At 43.9% G+C, this 23,535-nt stretch overlaps 1 protein-coding gene across 1 annotated transcript; it reads right to left on the bottom strand.

Annotated features, from left to right (window-relative positions):
* Positions 1 to 924: 924 nt before the first annotated feature.
* On the bottom strand, positions 925 to 23,535 carry HP1BP3 (heterochromatin protein 1 binding protein 3). The gene is made up of 13 exons (XM_085305166.1): positions 23,491 to 23,535; positions 15,120 to 15,319; positions 14,580 to 14,682; positions 13,175 to 13,325; positions 12,683 to 12,842; positions 11,065 to 11,208; positions 10,338 to 10,418; positions 8,564 to 8,718; positions 7,697 to 7,787; positions 6,832 to 6,991; positions 4,125 to 4,236; positions 3,003 to 3,140; positions 925 to 2,128 (listed from the first exon to the last, which is right to left on the bottom strand). Exons 2-13 carry the CDS (start codon positions 15,213 to 15,215, stop codon positions 1,843 to 1,845), a joined length of 1,677 nt encoding a protein of 558 aa, XP_085161292.1. The 5' UTR covers positions 15,216 to 15,319; positions 23,491 to 23,535; the 3' UTR covers positions 925 to 1,842.

Genomic DNA, 23,535 nt, shown 5'->3' with positions numbered 1-23,535 from the left:
CCCCCCCCCCCCCGCCGCAGGCCCGGGGCAGGCAGCAAAGTCTCGCTCGCTGCCTCCGACGAACTGCTGCGCTTTACCTCCCGCTCGGCTCCTCGGCTCGGCGGCGGCCGTGCGCGCTGCGACGCTCGCCCCGGCCTGGCGGGGAGCGCGGCTGCGGGCGCCGCTTGCGGCGCGCCGGGCCGGGAAGCGGTTCCCAGCCATCTCTCCCCCCACCCCGGCTCCCGCCCCGGCAGACACGTGGTCGCACGCTCTCCACCCCCCGCCTCCCCGCTCCGGCTCCGTTCGCCCCAATTTCCCAACGCCTCCCCCCCCCCCAACGCACCCCGAAACGCGGCCAGGCCCGGCTTCGCCCGCCGCTCGCCGCCCGGCACGGACGCGGCCCCTAGGCGAGACCCCCGCGCCGGGGCGCTCGCCCAGGAGTGGTTTCAGCCCCGGGCTGCTCCAGGGAGCGCGCGAGGATTGCGACTCAAAGACTAAATTGAACAGGGCCGTTTGCTCCGCTGCTCGCGGTGGGGTACACGCACGTCGCGCGCTCCCCCGCCCGCGGCAGCGCRAGGACGCGGGGCAGCGTTTTGGCCGGGGCGAAGTGGGGCAGGATTTCAGCTGGTTTGTACGTCGGTGCGTTTTCCTCGCCTTGACGCTATCGGGGGGGCAAGGTGAGAAGAGCAGAATAAGGCTCAAACAGTTTTTTTCTTGCTCACCTGCATCTCCAGAGAAACCGAGGAAGGGAAAGGCCACCRATCCAACCAGCTACAGAGCTTGGCAGGGGCTCAGACTAAAATAGCCCTCTCGTCCAAGCTCGCAGCGTAGCTTTAACAAAGATTTGCCTCCGCAGCAACGCACACCTACGGTAATTCCCTCCYCTCTAGACTTCCAGGACGAGAAAGCTGTGGCGAGGAAGATAAAGGACACGCAAAGCAAGCCTGGAATCTAGTTTCATTTTATTTTAGCAAACTGCACGTTCTTCACTTATGAAGACCTCTACATTAGCAATTGTATAGCTCTCCAACTTTTCGTTTAAAAAAGGGTAAACAAGAAGTGACAAAATGCAGGCTCTTCACCTCTTAAAAACATTTGAAAGTTGGATTCAAGAAGAYTTTTATATATTTTGGTTTTAAGGTAACAGATGTGGCATGGAAACACTAATTCAAATCACCCGCCTACCCAAGAACTTCCCCTTTCTGGAGCCCCTCCGACGAAAGATGATCAGTACAGTCTGCAGCCTCCCTYTGCTGAAGACCTGACTCATCCTCAAGCGAAACTTGCTGGTCTGAAGGAGCCAAACGCAACATCTCCTTAGCATATCGCTATAACGGCCAAGCGGAAAGCAGCGCCTCCGGGACTCAGCACAAGTGCTGTAGAGACACCGCCTCTTCGCAGAAGCGTTAAGGACCTCGTCATGCAGGGGATCTACGGAGGACTCTACTGCAGTTGTACCTTCTTGTTAAGGACTTTATTTCCCCAATCATCCTGTTCCTGCTGTCTAAAGATAAAAAGGTCTTCTCTGAAGAATTTTTTGAAAGCCAGCCCTACCCCGCACCCCCCCTCCCTGCCCAAACCAAGAGGAACGCCATAAAATGTACAGATTATATGTCTTAGAAAAGTCCTAAAATTATTGCAGAAACTAAAAGATGACTTGTTCCAGGGGAGGGGCAGGCAGGAGGCACAGCATTGCGATCTAACAAATGCTCGGGATGGTTTGATTTAGTTTTCAGCTTTTTCCCCATCATTCAAGAAGAAAAAAAAAAGTGTTTAAGCATCAGAACTAAAATAAAAATGCACGTTGACTTTATAAAACAAGCTTGTGGATTTGACCATGAGATTCCCTGACACTGGAAATTTTTACTTTTTTGCCCGGAGAGATTTCCTCATGGTGGATTTGCCCTTGGCAGAGGGTTTCACTTCCTTTCTCCCACTGGCTGCTGGTTTCTTGGAAGAGTTGCCACCAGAGGGTTTTTTGATGGCTGCGGCTGCTGGTTTGGCTTTCTTAGCAGGAGTTTTGACCTTGGGGGGAGGCTTTGCTTTCCCCCGGTGGGCTGCAGGGGTTTTCCTCGGCTTGGGCTTGGATTCTCTTCGCTTCATTGCGGGAGCCCTGCTCCGTGATTTTGGAGGAGGTCTCTTCTGCATCCTGTCAGAGAGAAAGGCAGCACAACAACGATGAACAGATCTAGATCAATTATCAAATCAAGTCAAAGACTTGAGCATTCTCTCTCCYTCTGCAAGTGGAATTTTATACTTAATGAACACTACTCATCTTAAATCCGTACTCTGAGTGAGACAGGTTTCATATTTGGCTACAGAACAGCAAGTAGTACTGTAGGGAATAGTTATCCTAATAAAACACTTAATAATACAGAAAAGTCCCATGTGAGATCTCACACTTCTGTAAAACACAAAAGGCACATGAAAGAGCTAAAGGCAATGCAAAATAAACACAAGTTTACTTATCTGGAGGAAAAAGATGTTAGTTTCAAACTACTAAATRGAGGAGATCGGTATCTCTGGAGTAAGGCATTGCTTTCTGCAGGCTGCTGGAGCACAGCACACATCCCAGAGAAGTCCTGATCCTTACAGCGCCCAAGAATTCAGCCACAACAGAAACTCCTTTTCCCAACGCTTCCTGAGCAACAGCATCCCAGATAAGTAGCCACAGCTCTATGCTCAGCATTTTGTCTTTGGAAACCAGTGAACTGCTGTATTCCTGCAGCCTTCTGTGTATGGCATTTATTCATGCAGACTACTTTGCCTCAAAATGTGCTCTCAGCCCTGAAGTAATAGCAGTGGTCATCACCACCCCAAAGTTGTCCTAAACAGAGCAATCAGGACAACGTCACTACCTCAGGGTCTTTATGAAGATTCAATACTCCTCACTTCTTGGCACCTCTTTATTTCAAGAGATCCAGAAGGAATCCACCCAGAAGAGTGAGGCGCTCTACACCTGTGACCAGAGAGCCGCTTTTGCTTGATCTGAAGGGGCCCATGTATCKCTAATGGTATCCTACCTCTTCTTTGGTGGTGGCTCTTCCTCCTCAGACTCTTCCTCCTCAGATTCTTCTTCCTCCTCAGACTCCTCCTCTTCTTCCTCATCAGATTCCTCAGAGTCCTCATCCTGCTGCTTCTCTGGGTAGAGCACACCTGGGCTACAGGAGCGTTCTTGTTAGAGCAAGACTACTCACGTCTAAGAATACAGCTCCAGGGTCAGCAAGCCTTGGGTAGCCCTGGCTTACCAGGCGGCACTGCTGCCCATCTTCCTGAAAGATTACACCTTCCAGCCTAACCCCAAAACCAAGACTTCTGCGCTTCCTGCTATTTGAAACCAACAGTGTTTTGTCTCTGCAATGGCAGGAGTGCAACTGCTTGTAAGTCACCAGGAATGCCAAAACCCTCCCCTCTCTAGGCTGCCTTTTCTCCATTTTTCTTCCTTGTTGCTTCTTTCTCCCATTGCAAACACAGGAAGACAGACAACAACAGGACAAGATCAGACTTTGGTGACTCTGAATGCCAGCTGCAGCCACTGAGGACTTGCATGTACGCAATAAAAGGAAGGTGGGAAGCAGAGACTTTAATGGCYAGGTTGCTGTTTGGCTCTTCGTGGGACACTACGTCACCATCCCTRTGCTCCGTGTGGCCCAGCACAACATACATTCACAGCAGGAGAAGAAAGGGTCTTTCAATCTTGCAGTAGCTGACCTCGGTTACCTTCCCTCTTCCCCTCCTCCCACCTCTCTCCCACATCAGCRTTAGGAAAGGCAAACAGCTGGGTCCTGCTCATTATGAGCATTCTTGCATTAAGCAGCACAACACACACACTACCTGCTTGTGCAAGTTTTTTTTTAGCATGGGAACACTTAAATGGCCAGCATCCTGCAAAAAGCATCATGATAGAATAGCTGAGAATATTTAACCCAACATTTTTATTGCCCTTGTAAGCTTCCCTGGCTAATGAAGGCAACTTTATGTCCACTCACAGTAGGACATCCAATTAAAGTCACCATCTAGAGCGAGATGGGTGACAATATTGTGGTTCATCTGTTACCAAACCCTACAAAAACCTCCCTGTGAATATGAAGTTGGCCTATGAAATTCAGCAATGAATAGCATTGTTTTACAGCCAAGCTCTTTACCTAGGATAATACGGGAAGCAAAGCTGAAAAGTTCCACTGAAGCCCTTTCCAGAAATTTGCTCCATCCATCCATTCTTCTCACATTTCTGCAGGGTTCTCTTCAGTAGATGCACTGTGGAATGTCAAAACACAGGCTGCGTTACACCTTTATCCAGTCACCTGTCCCAAAGTTACCGCTTTCTGCAGCGCCCTCTGAAATCAGAGATGCACAGACAGGATGAAGCCTCCTTTGTCCAGGACACCTAGACTGCAATGGACCAGTGTTAGAAATCAGACTCACAGAGACACCTCTCTCTGCTTCCTTCCACACTCAGCAAAGACCAGGTGCTATGTGTAGGATCCAGCTAGATCACTGCGTTTAGAAGTTCTCACATGTCTTATTTAGAGGAAAATCTTTTCAGTTAATTTTCAGGAAGACAGCAGCGCTGTTCCTAAATGCTTCACAAATGTGGCTTTAAATTCTCCAAAGGAAGAAATTGAGAACAGACCAGGTGCTTGATGTTACAGTCAGGAGCTCCTTCTTTATAAATACATCCAATAGCATCTCGTAACTATTCTGTTAACATTTAACCTAAGTCTCAGCTTTCTTCAACTAGTTCTAAAAAACAGGGTTAAAAAAAAAAAAAAAAAAAAACTCTATCATGTTTTTGCTCTCCTCTCCCTTGTGTTCTAAAATTTGTATTTGCTGCCTCTTTCCTTGCCCCCCCCCCTTTTTTTTTAAATGGGAAAATATTTGGTCTAGAAATATGACAAATACACATTTTTTACTCTAATTTTCTGTTCCATTGTGCACTGTGTAAGCTTTCTAACCAAAACAGCACAAGTACAAGGATCTCTGTGTCTGGCAAAGGGCTGAAGTTCTTYGATCAGTTCAAAACCATTTTCAGCTTAAATTAGGGGGATCATTTACAATTTACAAGAAATCCAAGCCAAAAGCCAAGGGAAAAGCAAGTCTTGYCCTGAAGCACATTCCACAGTGGTCCATTTGAGAAATGGAAAGAGAAAAATCCGAAGTGTCCTGGTTAAACTGTCATCTGAATCTGTTCTGCATGATTAATGGAAAGGAATTCACTTGACCCGCTTATTCCATTCCACCACTGAAATGGACTTTTAGCAAGAACTGACATTTCGCAGCAAAAAAATCGCTTGAGACAATGCCATACCTTCACCAGCCTACAGAATATTTCTGCTGAAAAGTTTTAATTTAAACAGCACTGGAAGAGCTTAATAGGTAATTGAATGGATTGTATCCATTAAACTATTAGTGTTGCAACATTAGGCTCTTAAGTGTCCCACAACTTTTTAAAAACCTGCACTGCTATAAATAGAGGCAGCACAAACAACATCAGGTTATTTTAACTCTGGGTACCACAGATCAATAGCAGCATGCAAAGGATTTGACTGGAGTTGTGTGACAGATCTATTGGGGAAAGCGGGCAGCGCACTGCCTCTGTAATGTCCACCCGCCTGCTTTTGCACCTCACCAGATCTTCCTCCAGTTGCTCCTAAAAAGGAGTAGAGAGCATTTTGTTTTTTTAATCTAACAGAAGAACACAGAAAATGACAGATTGCAAGCTGAAATTTCTTCATCTGACTTGCATGACTGACAAGTGCTGGAGGCAGGCTAAGCACAAGCCTCTAAAGACCAGGGCTGAAGTTTCCAACGGTCCTGAAAGCAAATAATGCAACGGCTTAGTAAGCTGGGCACTCTCCTCCCTGCCCCRGCATGAAGAAGTCGCACTTGACATCCATCTCTAATTGGCAGAGGGCCTCAGGCAACTTCTTCAGCCCACACTGCTGGGAGGAAATCTGTGGTCCTCTACACAGCAGCTAAGCCCTGCATCAAGCAGCCATGCTGATGCAGTGCTTCAGCTCCAGAGGAAGAAGTGCAGAATCGGCAGTCTCCTCTCTAGCGCCGTATCCTGAGGGATGGCACCAGCACTGTGAAACCACCGTAACAAACTGGTCTACTTTTAGGTGCGACTCTAGCACCTAAAAGTCGAGCTCACACTGCTTCAAATGGCCTTCGGCTTAGGTTAAACAACCGCATAGGGGCTCAGATCAAATAATGCAAATAAGCCATTAGAAAAATCTACTTTAAAGCCTCTGTTGCCCTTGCTTCTGCTAACGCAAAAGCCAAAGCAGGCATTAGTGTCATTACTGGGAGCAAAGATGTGCCAAAACTCTTTCCAAATACAACAGGATTAGTTTCTTCCCTCACTTACTTAACCTTTTAAGATCAGAGTCAGAGGAGGATCTCCAAGAAGTCAGTAGAAGGGGTGCTGGTAGGATTTTTTTTTTTTTTTTTTTTTTTTAAGTCAGACTGTAGAACTCCTCTAAATAAAACACAGCTTGGAACTACCTTTATTCTACTACCTTATAGCCTCTCAGAATCAAGAGAAACAAAATCAACTTTGTGATTCAAGAACAATGAAGGACTTGAGTGCTATTCTCCTTCCCTGAGAATGGGCTACAGATAAGAGAAACAAGCGTTATATCTCAGAAACTAGCCTTTGTCAAGCTTGAAAGAAAATAATGGGAATAAAAATTCTGAGCATCTCTGCAACGCAGTTTTCTCTGCAGCACAAAGAGTGGAACAGCTGCCAATTCCCTGGCAAGCTCAGCTGGGTAGCTCAAAGATGCAGTGAAGACACAGCTGCAGGACTTTCCGAGTGTGAAAAGAGACTCCCAAAGATTGGTACTTTACCCTGGAAGTTGGAGTTGGTCCCTGGGTGGTTTTCCAGGATATACTTCTTCAGCGCTGTGGTGGAGCAGGTCTTCGGTTCATTCATGGCAGCGATAGCAGACAGGATGGCGTCTTCCATCAGAGTCCCACCCAGCAGGGGCTTCTCCCCTGATTTCTTCAGCTATTTTCCAAGGAGGAAGAGAAAAGCATCAAGACAAAATTCTCCCAAACCAGGTCAGGACAAGCTCCTCTGCACCAGGTGGGTCGGCGCTCCTGCATTAGCACAGATACGTTTAATATTAAAACACTGCAGAGGGAACGCTGCTCTCCCATCTTTAATGGGAGGACAGGCCCATTTAGTCAACTGGCCTGGAGTGCTTTTTATTGGTAACACATTGTCCCAATCCCAAAATACTGTGCAAGTATGTGGCAGTCTACAGGTCTATCACTCAGGAAGGGAATAAATCAGATCTTCCTCCATCCCACAGACCAAATGTACCCAAGCGACATCTACAGCATAGACACAAGGAAAAGACACTGCAGACATCTGGGGTACCCACTGCACTTGCAATTAGTGATGGAAAGAAACGCTTACCCCACCATCTCCCCTACTGTGCTAGTGAGTCAGAGCTGAAGCAGTGTGTGGAGCACACTAAGCAAGGAAGGCAGGGGGTCTGTTCCACAAATGTAGACCAAGAGGAGAATAAGAGTCCTACTGCTTCATAGTTTGACAACTCCTGAATATGACAGGCTGCTAAAGAAAGGTGTACCCAATAAAATTGGCGGGGGGGGGGGGAGGAGGGGAAAGGGAGGGATGGTATATTAGCACAACTCAAAGGATAGCGGTCAATATAGTTAATAAAGCAAGATSAACTCTGCCTCTGACCTGGAATGTCCCAGATGCTCCTTTCCCTGTGATCTGCTCTAACTGGCCTTTCTCTACAGCTCTCTGCAGGGCATTCTTCAACAGCTGGGGTCTGAAATGCAGGTGGATAAAGCTTTACTGACACACACCGACAGCACAAAAAATAAACAGAGAAACAACACCTTATACAGAGCGTGAGAAGAGCAGTACTTACATGTGGTACCTGCCTACATACAGACATTTTAAATGGAGAACTGTTAGCAAGTGTCGATTATATGAAAAGAACAGTGTATGTTAGCAGATATTCAACTGTAAGGCTTTCTTGGCATCACTGCAAACCCAGAAACAGACAAGCTTCATTGGAAGGATTTACTCATTTTAAGAAGCACATTTGGAGACGAGACTAGGTGGGCAATGAGTTAGTCAACTAAAAGACAAACAAGAGATCGAGCACAAGCCCCTCTAAAAGGCAATACATACGATTTTCCTAGATTTACCTCCTCTCCCGACCTTTGACCTGCTCCCTATGGGCAAATCAACAGATTATTGTGTGCACTGGTTAAAGCATTCAGAAASAAGTGTGACAAGACACCAAGAAGAGGCCTTCATATCCACACAGCTGGAGGGATCTAGTTTTGGTTAAAGGTAGAGATGTGTAGAACAATGTTAGTGTCAAACGTCAGGAACAGAGACAGGGCGTAGAGAGATGCAGAAAAAAGTACAGCTTTTCTCAAGCCTTCCTGCAGGCTCTACAATGCACAGCACCACCTGTCTGCTGCTGGACAAAATACCAGATCAAATCACCTTAACGTGAATCAAAACCAGAGGATGCTAGTGTTCCAAGGCTATCTGGGAGTCCTGCTCGCGAAAGCGTACCCCTGCACCTACCTTACATCTACTTTGAGTTTGGGGTAATACTGAGACACATATTTCTTGATCAGGCTGTAAGAAGCTTCCTTCGGCTCACAAAGGCGGGTGAAAGCCAGCGGCAGGATGTCTTCCAGCTTGACCTGTTGCTCTGCAGTCGAAGTAGAGGTGCTTTTCTGAAACAGACGTGTTTTTAAGCATCAGTGGGGCCTAAGACATTGGGTTTCCTGAACCTGCAAACACAGGTGGRGAGAGCTACTCCTGATATTGGCCATAGATCTTGAAAAACAAGTTCTATAAAGCAGCTCTTTACACTAAGAATTTAAATGGTCAGCAGTTTAAGCAAGATCTAGGAAATTTGGCTGGAATTTTATAGGAGTCTTAGAAATTTTTTTTTATAAATACTGCTATTACTGAGTATTTAATGACATCTATGTTTTTAATGGTTTCCCTCCTCTTTTTAAGGATTCTTTCCTCRCCACCCTTCCATGACAGAGTCAAGTGAAAATTATTCACACTGACATGAAATGAAAAAACAAAGACAAGACACTATCCTAGGTGTTTAAATAGGTCAAATCTACCCCAAAACTTATAACTAAATACAATTGTGCTTTTTTAAGTTGGCAAAAAGAGATCTTCATTCTTTTTCCTGAATTTTCCTCTGTCACTTCCCTACTAAAAGGAAAGGATGATCAGAAAAGAGAGACCTTTCCACAGAAAAGAAAATGGGGAAATCCTGCAGAACTCCAGTCAAATTTTGATACTAAAGAGCAGGTTTGCAAACAGTGAAATGGGTAAGGCTGCTGCTCACCCAGACAGCCGCTTGACTGCTATCTGAATTCACTGAAAACAAGAGAGTGCTATTCATTTGCTGCAACTTGGGGAAAGTACAAATATACCAACTGGCTACAGACAAGAAAGTGATGAGTTAGCAGGTATCAGGTGCTTTATTCAAGCTTCTCATGAAGCCAGCAAGCTCTATTTAAAATGAAGTTACACTGTAATTAGTTTCCTTCTGTGTAATAGTACCAAGTGTGTCACTGTTACCTTTAATTCTAGGGCTTTTGGTCTCCTCAGGAGCCACAGGTAATCACGAACGCATTACAATACTCTCTGGGTTCACTCGCCTAAGCTGTAAGGGGATCATCAATACCAGCTAAGCGTTTTGTAACTGCAGTGTTAGAAATGTGTTTCATACACCTAGCACAGCAGGGAGCGGAGGACAGCAATGTTAGAACCACTACTAATTGTGAGGCATAGGCTCAAACATAACACATCACATTTTATTACCCCAGAGCAATATACACCCAGCAGCTTTATTCCAGAAGGCGTGAGACATTTATTCTGCCTCCTCCTGCCCTCCCTGCCGACGGAAAATCTTAATCCGACAGTCCCAAAGACTGAAGCCTTCYATTTATCCATGCAACATATAACAGGAACAGCAGTAGCACAAAGCTTTCTCACAACAACTGAGAGGCATCCCTCTCTACTTAGTAAAGACAGAAGAGGAGTTTCATGGTTATTCATGTTTCTATCTCTGAACCAAAGCCTAGCGGCTTCACGTAAAAAGTTTTAAAACTAAGATTTTGATTATTTTACTTGTTTTTACTTTTTCATATTAGTTTTCTGATTCTGATTTTAGTGGAACAGATGTTTAAATTTACTTGCGGAGGAAAGGTACGGCAAGGAGGAGAAAACTGTTTGGGCTGAGGTCAAGCACATTTTGTAAGATGCAAGTATTTCAGTGAAACCCACAAATATTTTTCAGAGTATTGTTTAAAATAATCCATCTTACCTTTCTGTCTCTGGCTTTTGGAACAGTTTTTCCTGCATTAGACACTACCACAAAGCTCCCAGAAGCTCCCTTCCCTTTCACCTAATTTGGAGGAAAAAAAAAAAAGTTTTCAGTCTTCAGCAAAGCAACTTAGCGCAACAGCCATCTGAAAGAGCCTACTTAACATCATTACGAAGATTTAGGACGGACTGCTATCTTGGTGATGGGCTGTTACGTCAGAGCCCTGGTCTGAATCCACTGCTTTCATCCACAGAGGGCAATCTGCTCAAACGCGAAAGCAACCTTCCCCCTACCAACAAGGGCCTGATGCATCTGTAAGATCAGAAGCCACAGCTAGCTAGCAGGACGTTACTAACGTACTCTGTCATCCTGAGCAAGAGATCCTAAGAGAGTTGATACTATGGGCGTAGACTACGCTGTTAAAAGAAACACACTGACACAGAAGTGAACTTGGTTCAGTTTGAAGACACACACTGCTGCAATGCTACGCGACACAATTCAAAACCACRAAACAGTCATCCACGTTATACAAAAGTCATCCTTGCAAAGCATCTGATTCACTGAACAATGCTGAAATTCCGTCAGCACCTAACAAAGGGGAGACAGAGGTTAATTAACCTCCATGAGGGAGAACATGATCACCTCAGAGAGCTGCTAACCGACTTTCTTAAACTCCTATGTAATTCAGTATACCACCTCCAGTGCTGTTCCACAAAGCACCACTTACCTGTCTAATGATTCCCCTCTCCAGTTCCCTTTTCAACGCTTGCTTTAGAAGATAGCCTCTCCTCTCAAGCTCCAGGGAAGGGTATTTGTGGATGATGTATTTRCGTATTGCAACCACTGATGCACCACTCTTTTGAAAGCATGCCTGAAACAGGAGCAATGAGTTAGCAGAAAMCACCTGCACGGAAACTGCCTTGCTGTAGAACTGAAAGAATAAAGACTGAAGTGATGCATATAGGCCAACACAGTGGGGCACAGGATGCCAGGGCTGACCTTTCTCGTACAATGATTTAACAGTAAAAAATACCACTGACTAAATACTTAACTAGAGCACTTTCCCCTTCAGAGTGGCTGAAGGGCAGACAACACAAAAACAGTAAGCGCATGTTAACCACTCTCCTATTCTGAAGCATTCRAGAGTAACAATATCTATACAACATGCTATTACAAAAAATAGCCACTTTTAAGAAAAACTAACACTGCACAACCAGTAACTCATTTTATTAACGTCAGATAGAGTAATGATTAAATCACAACAAGCTGCCAATTTTTTTTCTAAAGGAGATGGAGCATAAGAAAACTAGTTAAAAAAAAAAACACTCCTAAGTTTAAGTTTGCAATTTGAAGATGACTCCTTCTGAAGACTCGTGTTATCCAGAGAGCATTATAGAAGTCCTCCCATTAGCGATCAGAATGGGATTACACCAAAACAATTCTGCTTTATATTTTAGTGATTTTATAGGCCATAGAAAATCCCAGCTGTGACTTGATAAAAGTCTCTTCGTTTAAGCAAGTTTGCAGATCTAGGTGGCTTCAGGGAGACTACTATACAGACGCACTCTATGGAAGGCAGTTTCCTTATCCACAGCATAATAACGTACTGTAGATTCTACTGTTACCCACCCTCCTAAACAACTGCCAGACACGTAAGGCTTAGAGTAACCTAAAGTTTATAGCATGTCTTCTCTCCTCCTAACAGATTTGGATGCACTGCTGTAGTGGCTGGAAATGCAGTCTTGTGACCAAGGCTGGTGAAATTCAGGCCTCCTACGACAGCAGTATGCATGAAATAAGTGTCAAGGAGAAGGTAGCAGTGTTGCAGCATAAATAACAACAGCAAAGGCCTCTGCTTACAATTAGGAGGAGGGATACAGTAAAACACGACCATTATCGCTTTGGAATGCTAGTTTAGAGAATTTCCATCTACACTGAATTAAGACAAGTTAATTTTGAAAAAGTCATGTATCAAATAGACAGATTAACCAAGGTAAATCAAGTCAAACATGGCTAGAAGGCACACCAAATTAAATGACACCAGTAATCAACTAATTATGTCATCAAAACTGTTTCTAATAATTCAATTAGACAGTGAAACAAATTATAAACATAGAAAAAAAAAAAAAAAAAAGGGACCCCTCGGTTACATCATGAACTTGCATTTCAGTTCCGTGGGCTTTCTGACAGTTTGTCATCAATAGTGCTAAAGCACGAATGTCTTAAACAGTAAACTTCCTGCTAACAGACAACATTATCATCTCTAAGTTGAAACTGGATTTTAGGCACAAAAGTTATTCTTCTTTGGGACAGACAAAGAAGCAAAACATTTGTCTCCCACTTACTTTTATGGCCTCAGTTAAAATAGCATCCATCTTGGGACGTGARGAGGCAGCCATCTGAGTCTGCTTTTGTGCTCTAGCTAGCTGGCTAGCAGAAAGAGTAGCCCACGCAGGAATGGTCTTTTTCACCTTCTTCTCCTTTTCCTTTGACTGATCCTTCTCGCTTAGGAAAAATACAAGGCAATAGTAAGGCAAGAGACACTGTAAAACAAGCCATCAGGCAGAACAGAAAGAAAACGCTGAACGCTTGACTCCGAAAATTATTTGAAGAACATCTTGATTTTCTGATTAAAAAAAAATCCTATCTTGAGATTCAGTCTCACAATAGAACAACTGCTGCACTTGATCACTAGCTTGTTCCTCAGAAATAACAGCATCTTTCTCAGGGACCCATTCTATTTTTTCAGTCTCTCCCATCACCTTTTCTATCAATAGAACCTGACTCGCTCTACAATCCTACCCACGTTCCCGATTTCAAAACTAAGCAAGCCTTACTCCTTTTTGGTTTCTTCTGAGGACTTTGTTTCCCCCTTCCCTTCATTCTCAGGTTCCTTTGGCTGTTCTGCTTCACTGGACGCAGCAGGCAGGGTTTCACTCTCTTGTTCTTCTCCAACAGAGGCAGATTCCTCAGAGCTGACTTCTGGATCTAAAAGATGCGAAACTGCATCAAGTTACTGTTTAAAACTAGCATCTATTCTTCAGGAAGCTAGAGAAAAAAAGGCTTACAAACACACCTCAAAAATGATTTCCCMCTAGACAAATTCTATTCTCCGATTTAAATGGATGACTTGAAGGTAAATTAAGAAGTGAACAGAACTATTGAAAGAGCTTCAATAAGGTTCAATCAGCCAAACGCCAGAATAACTTCAAACAATATCACACAGCATTTTCACAATGAATTAATTCCCTCAGTCTTCCCCTCTAACTCCTGAAGTTACTGTTACAACTTCCAACTTTATTTACAGCTGATTTGTTTTTAAACACCACTATGTCTGCCCTAAATACCATGGTACTTGAAGGACGTTAACTGACATGCTCAGTCGCATTTTTCCAGGTTAGGCACAGCTTTAGATTGCACACGCACCGGCAGCAGCCCTTGTTTATCAGCAGGATYAAATCCAGTCAGAAACCAACTTACCCAGCAAATTAACTCAAGTATTTGAAGCTTCAAGAAGGCCTTAGAGACTGCACAGCCTACCAGATAAGATGCATATAAACTGTCATTATCTGTCATTCCGTTAAAGAGTTATCTATCTGCCATGACTGCTCTATATACTACCCAGATTCTCTGAGAAGGAGCTTAAGCGCACCTGATACGTTCCTGTACCCAATTTTTACATGGAGGCATCACAAATTTAAAYACAGTTTATTAACAGGTATTTTTGCACTCAATCTATTTATTCAATTAAATTAACTGAACATGATACTGACATGACACATCCTTAGAAACAGAGGTGAAGCTACTAGAACCAGACACATTAATATCAGACTGGATTTTATAACACACGAAAACGAAGAAAAAAAATGAAATAACTCTGTTTTTCCATTCATCAATTCCACTTTTTGATCTCAAGCCATTTTTCTGCCACTACTGAAAGCTCACAGTTTCTACCTTTAGAATAAAGGAGGAAGAGGTTGAAAAAGACCATATTGAGCTATATTTTCATGTCTGGAGAGTCAGGGCTTTGCTGCAGGGTATGAAGGACAAAATAGAGAAATGGGTTTAGACTGGAAAGAGTGGCTGCAAAATACAACTTTTCAACAATCCAGGAAAAACCTGTGAAAAGGAGTCAAGCATTTGTAATATTTTAAACATAGCAGCAGGATTTTTCAGGAGTTACAGAAAACAAGCCTATGTTTGAAAATACATTAATAATCCACTACAGAATTATTACCGTACCTGCTTTGACCTCCTCACCTTCCGCAGGTTTGCTTTTGGGAGGAGTTTCCCGGGAAGAAGAATTCACAGAGCGACGAATCGGCATTGTGTCGTCTTCAACTTTCTATAGAAAATACACAAAAAAAATCAGTACAGATACTGGAAAGAATCAGAAAGTTTCTGAAATGGGATTAAAGTACATCAAAGAAGCAAATGCAGAAATGTTTTTGTTACATTTGGATTTTTCAGCACTTTAGCTGACAGTAACACTCAAACCAGCTTCTCTGAGGCGTACCATGAGAGGACAGTTTCACATGTTACATTTACAAGAGAAATAATTTCTTTTCAATTTCAAATTAAGTGAGAAGAGCATTTGAGTATTTTGACAAATACAACATCTCAGGGAAAGCAGGGAAGGGGAAGGAGCGTGCCTACAGGGTTTATCAGACTCCCAATCAAGTTTCCTACAAGCAAGGGAGAAAGACTACGAAGTAACCTTCAGCAGGACTGGAAGTCAAGGTCTGATCCAAGGGCAAGCTTGGAGAACGGGCCAGCCCCTACCTCACTTAACTTGTCCGTGTGGATCAGCTGAGCTCCCGTTAAGAGTGGAAGCGCCTTATGATGCACGGGTTCAGCTTCAGACAGATCAGTCGCCATTTAAAATAATTTCTAGCCCCAAGTGCAGGGAACACTGTGGAGCCCCAGGTTTTAACCCCAAGGACTTTTTCCTAATGGTTTTCACAGTGCAGTGAGGAGTCAACCTAAAGTACAGAAAAGATGTGGTGTGAAGATTAACAAAACAAAAATAGCTGCGTCCATGTATCTAACAAACTAAAGATTAAAACGAAAAGGAAGATAAATGACTTACAGCTTATGACTAACACAACTGACAATCAACACTTGCAGCAGTCAACAAAAATGCTAAAACATGTATGCAAAATTAAGCTCTATGGGTGTTGTGGAAATGGCAAAGGCATAAGCCAGACCTGCAGCCTGCTCCGTTAATACATTTCTGAAAGAATAAAAAAAGCTATTTAAATTAACAAGAAATGTTAACAAAAAACAGACATCGCACTGTGCCTCAAGTAAAATGTTGAGGTAACTAGTAAGTCATTCCCTTCAGGTAAAAGCAGGAACTGACACACTTATCCTGCTTCTGGTGGCCTAAAGAATTAAATCATTAAATCCATTATGCAGAAAATTCATACACCAGAGACCCAAACCATGCCCCTCCCAAACTAGACCCCATGCAATTTAAAGAACAAATGAGTCCGTCAGCAAGTAAATAACCATCAAAGAGCAGCCTCCATATCTTCTACAATAAATCAAAGCTTTACAAAACTCTCCTCCAAACATAATTGTCAGTATTGAAGGGGTTTAGCTTGGTTGAAGCCTCATGAACAGTCTCGCCCTGTCCTACCGTTTCACTCCTGCAAGCTCTCTTACCTGTTGCCCATCCTCCTGCATCAGCCTCTACTAAASAGTGGTGCTCCACTATTTCCATTGCAAAATACATGGTTTACTTTCTCGTTCACTTCCTGTTCTTCATCGTCCCCTTCAAAAACCTCAAAAGCAAACCTCACCCCTAGCAAACCAGGGCTGGGTCAGTTCCCCATGTTCCATCAGAAGATCAACACGCTCCAGACAGCCTTCTTCCCTCCTTGAGGAAGAAAGAGCCAAACACTTTCAGGATTTCTGGCTATCTGGATACATTTTGTTTCGTTCTGACGAAAAGGCAAGACAGTTACRACAAGGTTTCACTTTCAACAGGTGTTTCCCCAGCCTGAGAGGAGTCTTCTCCAAGGAAAGCTAACATCTCTCCCGACACCGTTTTCAAAGTGATGTTCACCACAGTATCAGTAATTCGTATTGCGTTCCCTATTGCATGATTGGATGTGCTGTATCTCACCACCGCCATCTGAATTACTCTATGTTCTTGCTCAAAAGTACAGTTTTCATATTACCCAACAGTCAGGACTCCTAATCAATCAGAGCAATCCTCTCCACCTTACTGATTTTCCCAGGCAACCCAAAACCTAGATCATCTACACAGAGCATTTTTGTTAAACCTCCGAGGCAGAAACATCCCCAGGTCAAGCACGTGGTGTTTCAGCAGGAGGTACACTAAAAGATATTCACCTAGCTGGCCATCTTCAGAATACCATGTTTCTGATGGCTAAAGGCAATCTGCCCACTTCYGCAAGATCTGCACCTTCTCATTTGATGCTTAGCAGTCTTTCTGAAATATTTCAATAAACTAGTCCTACAGAGGCCGATCTCAACACCAGTAAAAGCAAATATAACAGTGCTGGATGTTTTCTTGAGACAAATAAAGAAAAATGAAAAAAATGCTACATTCCAGAGACAAAATAAATGAGGTGAATGAAACTTCCTTATGAAATTTTGGGACAGGAAAATGAATACAAATACCCTATTAGAATATACAAACTATTGGTTAAGCACCTTTTTTTTTTTGCCTGTTTTATGGGACCTTCCTCCTTCAAAAGAGCCAAATGAGAGGAAAAATGTAAAATAGTACCAGGCTTCACATGGGTATCACATAGTTTTTTCTAGCAAGCATAACCTGAACACCTTTAAAGAAAGATACCATTTTCAAGTAAGTCCTCAAATAATCAATACAGGATTCATGCTAAGAGAAGTCACTTGGGGGCTACGAAATATTATTTCCTTAGAATTACTAGCACACATATTAGCATGCACTGTGGCTTAATTGGTTATAAGCTTCACACACTTATTTTCAAGCAGTTAACTCACATGTCACATGCATGAAAATATATTACCAACTACGATTAAAAAAATCCCCAAGCTCTAAAAAACTTTGAGTAGTTTACACTAGGATCTACACAAAGTCTTCTTGCTCTCAAGAGTGAAACCTAACATTGCAAAATGTATAGCTCCAATGCCTACAATACACTTAATTTTCCATCATCCAGCAGAAATTCACAGTGACCCAGGGAGGAGTTTGTTGATTCTCTCTGCATTTTCATACGTGGATCATCTCCTGAGCAAAAGGCCAACAGGATCAGAGGGGCAGGTGRATGTTTCCCCATTGCCTTCAAAGCMCTGATATTTTCAAGAGGCAAAGTCACAAGCACAATTGGTCTTCTGTGAAAGCATCGCAGCTCAAGAACTGTTCTTGCTTAGCCCATTTCTTTCCATAGGGGGCTCAAAAAAGTGCTTTCTAACACAGAAAAAAAAAAGTAGCAAAAAAAAAAAAAAAAGATAAAAAGGGGGGGGAAAAGTAGCAAGAAAAACAAGGGGGCCACCACCAAAGCATCACTTTCTGGACTGACTGTGCAATGCCACATTGCTGAATTTAGTTTTTCAAAAGGCTAACAGCACTACAGAACAGCTAAGGACTGGAAGWGAAAATTAAATGACTTCCAAATAAAATGGCACATGTATTTTAAAGGAAAAAATCACATCACCCAAGCCAACTGTTACCTGGATACCCCAGCTCATATATCGTGTACCAAGACATCCTTAAATGTGTCCCACAGCTATGATTCCAACCATGACTCTTAATGACAAAGAATTGGGAAATAATAGCTGTATTTTGTATTTACCCAAACGTTAAACAAATCAAATATTGCGCTTAGGAAGTGGGAAGAGAGACCATCGCTTAAGTGAATGACGCAGGTTTTCAAGGCAATAGTTAGGTAACGCTCATGAAAGCTTACAATATGTCAACTGTCAGCAAARGCACATCAACAATGAGACAAGCATCAGGATACTAACCTTTTAAAAAGTTGCTTCTAAGTACACATATGTAACTGTTCGCACTGCTACTCACCACAATTTTCCTGTGAGTCACTGGAACTGCTACACAGATTCCCACACTACCATAAACAAATCAATTCCAAGCAGGTGGCCCTGCAAGGGGCTGGTGAGCAGCAAAAAAAAGTTTGTGGATTTCTATACAAATGGTCCAACACTGCTCACCTTCCCAACTCACTTGGGGCCACTTATGGAGTGGCCACTTATGGAAGATGCAGACACTGCTACAAGTAGCTTTCCATGAACTTTTACAAAAAACATACCTATACAAATTTCATCCTCATCTATCAGCAAACAGGTAAACCAAAAAAGGAAAGGGGAGGCTGTTTCAGGTGACACATTCTGGGTAATRAAAGTGTGGAGTCACCCGACCAACATGACAAACACAGGAAATTCTAAAGAAAGTTAACTTGAGGCATAGATTGATTGTCTCCTTGAATTTCTGCTGGCCGTAACATTTTGTAACTTATCTTAGTTTTCAGTCTCYGGGAAATATTTTGGGAGGAAATCAGGGCTTGAACATGGCAAGTCTAACTGTCACACTGGTGGAAATACCAGGTTACAAGACTCCTACTAGGGCACAGAYGCTAAGCTAACTGAAAACAAAGATGCAATGGAAAAATGAGAAAGCATATCCAATCCTGTGTTGTCAAGGGTGTCCACTTTCTGCTACACAGCAGGCACACCAGTGATTGATGTGCTCTAAGAGATGACTTAGTACATGGTACACAACGTGGGTCTGGAAATAAGATCAAAACCAGCTAGCAACTCTTTTTTGCCCTTGCAGATTTGAAGTCAGAGTGTTAAGGGATACAAAAACACCACCCTAACAAGCAGCTCAAGCAGGGATAATTGTTTATTATCAGAAAGGCTTAAAAAGCAAAATAACTGGGTTTCATCCAGCCTATTGATTATCATGCAATTACGTACTAGTTTCTAATGCTGAACAGCAGAGTACTTWGATGTGGTAGAAGCTGCAGACAAAAGTGCATGAAATGTTAACGATGAGCTGCAAAGCAAAAACGAATACCCAAATCAAACGTGCTAAAATGTTGCCTTCTGAATTGAAAGTTGGCCAACTTTTTAAAGACTTCTGGCCCTCTGAAATCGCCACAGTTCTTCCCTGCTTACTAAAGATTAGACAAAACTCAGTTCAGGTAAAAGATCTTACCGAAACCACCAGTATCTACAGTGCTTCCTAACATAYCATTCTGTAACATCTTTGATACCAATTTGTTTTAGAGAACGGGTCCATTAAAAACCCTCAGCTGTTTGCCTCTCACAGCCTGGTTCACAAAGATGTTTAGCATTTACTGCCTTCTCTTTTGCTTTGCAGTTCACTGAGCGGCCTGATGTCTTGATTACGTCAGCCTAGTAGCATTAGGTCAGTTAAAACAGCCTAAAAATGTGCAGTGAAATAAAGTATCTTACTGAATAAAGAATACAAGTTACTCCTCACTTCTMATCCTTATTTGGCAGCCTACTCAGAAATTCACTCCTGTTTCACGTCCGGCTGAGCATTACTTCACAACTGGCATTCCCATCACTGCCGTTCCCATTAAACAAGTTTCACGCTAACTTTGTCCCGATCCAGCAGCAGTCGTTGCTAGTTGTGGCCACTACACCGCACCAATGTCCCAGAAAGYGCCCCAGTTAAGCAGACTTTTCAGTCGAGTGTCTCCTGATTAAGTCAGGAGGACAGTATTTGCAACTCTCTTGTGATTCGGTCTCCCAGAGATCTGTTACAGGCTATCCGAGCCCCACGCTGTTGCAAGCATTATAAGCCATCTTGTTTCAATTAAAAAAAGAATAGTGGTCCAATATAAAGATCCAATAGCTCACAACTTGCCAGGCAAGAAATTCTTTGGCTTGACTAGTGCATTAGCTTCCATTCCCATGGAATACTCCCCTAGACAGCGTTAAGGAGGGGAAAAACAAATCCCAAACATATTAGGTTTCCGAGTTCTGGGAGTACAATAGAATCTTTTGCACTTTTAATATCCAAATGCACGCATTCCTACACAGGGAGAAAGTCTACAGAGAACTTTTGTCAGTTTAAAGATACATTTTCATTTCAGGGTAGTATCCAGAATTCAGATCTCCGACTCCACAAATGGAACCTGACTTACGCTTTGCCTATTTCTGTTGACTTCTAAACAGCAAAGCAAAGATTAAATACTGCTGTTCTGCACACACACAGATACTGCTTTTGCTGCAAGAAAGGAACATTACTACACTAAGATTGATGCTGTGCCTCCCCACCTGGGACTGAGCTCAGCACCTCATCTCTGCAAGGATATAATACTGGCAACTCAAAGTCTGCTCAATCTCCACAGCTGTTTGTTAAAATACAAGCAACAACCCATGCCTCAGATYTCCACTATTCTTCAACACTAAGAATGCTAGCTCAATTTTTTWWAAAAMAAAATGCAGGCATCAGTTTATTTCCCCATCTATCCATTCTTCTGTAACTGTACAGAAGACACTTAATAACAGCAATTCATTCCCGTGGCCTGGAYTACCTTCTCTTCCTACACCCAAGAGTCATTCTTCATCTCTAAACATACGGCCAAAACCAGGTCCTGTGCAACCTAAGTTATGTCACCGTCATGCCTAGAAACTTGCAAAAACTTTGGCTAAGGGATTAATACAGAGCAGAACTCCTGCTTGCATAGCTATTTGAAAATAAGCCCTCTCTGCTCTGAAGTTCAGGACTGTGACAGTGACAACCTATGTAGGACAAAAGTTTTCAAACAGTTTTGGTTAGTATGGTTCATGATCCATATTCTCCATGTGTTTCAAGAAACACCTAAAAAATGAAATAGCCTGAATTTATCATAGGTTTAGGTCACAGACTTAAAATTGCTCCAACAGAAAATCCACTGCTGAAAGTTTCACAGTCTTGGGTGAAATATCTTAATTGCGGAAYCAATTATTACAGATTTTGACAATCCACTGACACTTGTTGAAGTGTAAGTTTATGTCATCAACATTGCACAACAGAGATAAGAACGTCTATAGGCAACATCCTTCTGGCTTAGATGGTTTACATTTGAAACCACTGTATTAATCCTTCTCCCAAACTATCACTAATTCAGCTATCTCTGATTATTTTATAGTACAAGACCATACCTACTAAAACCTATGATTTCCTTGTACTCTGCATAAAATCTATTTACACTTCCATTACTGTAAAACTTTTATTCTCTCTTAAGGAAGGTTAAACTYCTCAGAACACCCTGGGTCACTTGTAACAAACACTGACAAAAGCTCAAACATCAGTGTCTCTTGAAAGAGAAAACACCAGAGAAAAAGACATCCTGAAGATAAAATTAATTCAAGTAGCTGCTACCCAAGGAAAGTTCATGAAGCATTGAAAAGTTAAGCAATTAGGAGGCACATTCAGTTAAAGACGAGAATGGGTGCAAAAGTTAGCAGATATTTTCRAGGCGTATTCACTAAGTTATTCCCCCCTCCCCAACAGATCTCATGTGCATTTTTTTCCCCTACCCATCCCTGACTTCCAAGGGCTTCCCACTATATCTACTGCTCTCTTTAAACCCCTCTTGAGGAAGGCAAATGCTCTCCTGTACAGCCCATTAACACATCTCCATTCTTTAAACTGAACAGAAAGGATGCTAACCAGCAWGCCCTTCCTCTTCTCTCGCCCCCCCCAACACGCTGTCCCCACATCTAGAAGCTTGACAGCATAAGATTATTTATAAACATCAGTACTTTCAAACCTTTGCCGCATCAATAAAACAGCTGCTTGCCAAAGACTGTTAGCCAACTATTGTTGAAGATGCTAAAAATACTAGTTATGGTTAAAAAGAAAAACAAAAAACAAAAAACAAACGAAAAAACCCACATGCATGCAAACCAGAGAGTGGCTATTACTCAAAAAAGCCCGATAAGAACTAAAATGTTACATGCTTGTTAACCYAGAAACAATTTAGCAGCCAAGCAAGACTCCAGGAAAAAAAAAAAAAAAATAAAAAAATCTGTGAAATACCAAAGATATAAGCAAACCGCCAGTCTCGACTACACTTTAAAAGGAGCGAACACACCCACAAGTGCAAGATCAGCTAACTTTTCTTTTCCTCCTGCATAGGCTGAGCAGTCCCCCACAGCTTGCAGACACTTGTGGCTAGGAAAGGAGTTAGACTACAGCCAGGCAGGRTTTGTTGTGAACCGCGTCCCCAGTCTGGAGGTGTCCTCGGACAGTATAAACTGGTGGAGCCCTCCAACCCGGGAAGAGCCACCACGGTTTATATCGGTTGGGAGTTTGGTCTGCTCCATCTCAAGTGTTTGTCAGCTTTCAACCGAAAAAAAAAACCCACAGTCCGGAGTGGCAATAGGGACGATGAATGCAGGATGAACATACTCTGCAACAACCCAGCCTCTCCGACGCTGGAATTTATAGCTTTCCGTAGGGAGAAGCACGTGCAAGAAGGGAAGGGGGATAATTAGCATTCTTGAAGGAGGCCGTGCCCAGGGAGAAGCCCAGGGGCGTCCGCTCCCCCCTAATCCAGGCCTGCGTCCGGAGGCGCCGAGAGGCGCCAGGAGGAAGGACCGAGCCTCGGGGAGGGGGGAGMATGTTTTCCGCCGCGGCGGCACTTCTGTGGCCTCTGGTGAAACGAGTTTGAGGMGGGGAGGGGGGAAAAGAAATAAAACATAAGAAGCCTCCCCAAGGGCGCGAACACTCGTGCSGGAGCCGGGGCGCTGCCTCGGGGAGTGGCGGGCGAGCGGCGGGCGTTCAGCGGGTGTCAGCGGAGGCGAAGCGGCGCTCCGCCCGGGGCCCGGCGCCTCCTTTGTGCGGGGAGCGCGGCGGCGGGAGGCCCCGCCGCCCTCCGCGCGCGCCTCGGGCCCGGCCCGGCCCGGGGGGCCTTTCCCCGCAGGGCGGAGCAGGCCGCGCTGGCCCCTCCGCCTATCGCGACTCGTCGCGACCCCCCCCCCTCGCCCCCCAGTCCACACACACCCCGCGGCCTGTCACACCGCGGGGGGAGGGGCGGCGCCGAGGGGTGTTTCCCGGTGGCCCCGTCAGGCCGCCGCTCCGCGCGCGCGCACCCCGCGGCCTAGCGGGCCCGGCCCCCCCCTCCACCACCCCGCGGCGGGCCCGGCGGGGGTCACTCACCGGCGGGCCCGGCGGACACAAAGCGGCCCCTCTAATGGCGGCGGC

The sequence above is a fragment of the Rhea americana genome, unplaced genomic scaffold, assembly GCF_003343005.1.
Source record: "Rhea americana isolate MKP2758 unplaced genomic scaffold, rheAme1 scaffold_217, whole genome shotgun sequence".
Taxonomy (NCBI): domain Eukaryota; kingdom Metazoa; phylum Chordata; class Aves; order Rheiformes; family Rheidae; genus Rhea; species Rhea americana.
Note: the sequence above shows the minus strand (reverse complement) of the source record. Positions and strands in the feature narration are given on the sequence as shown.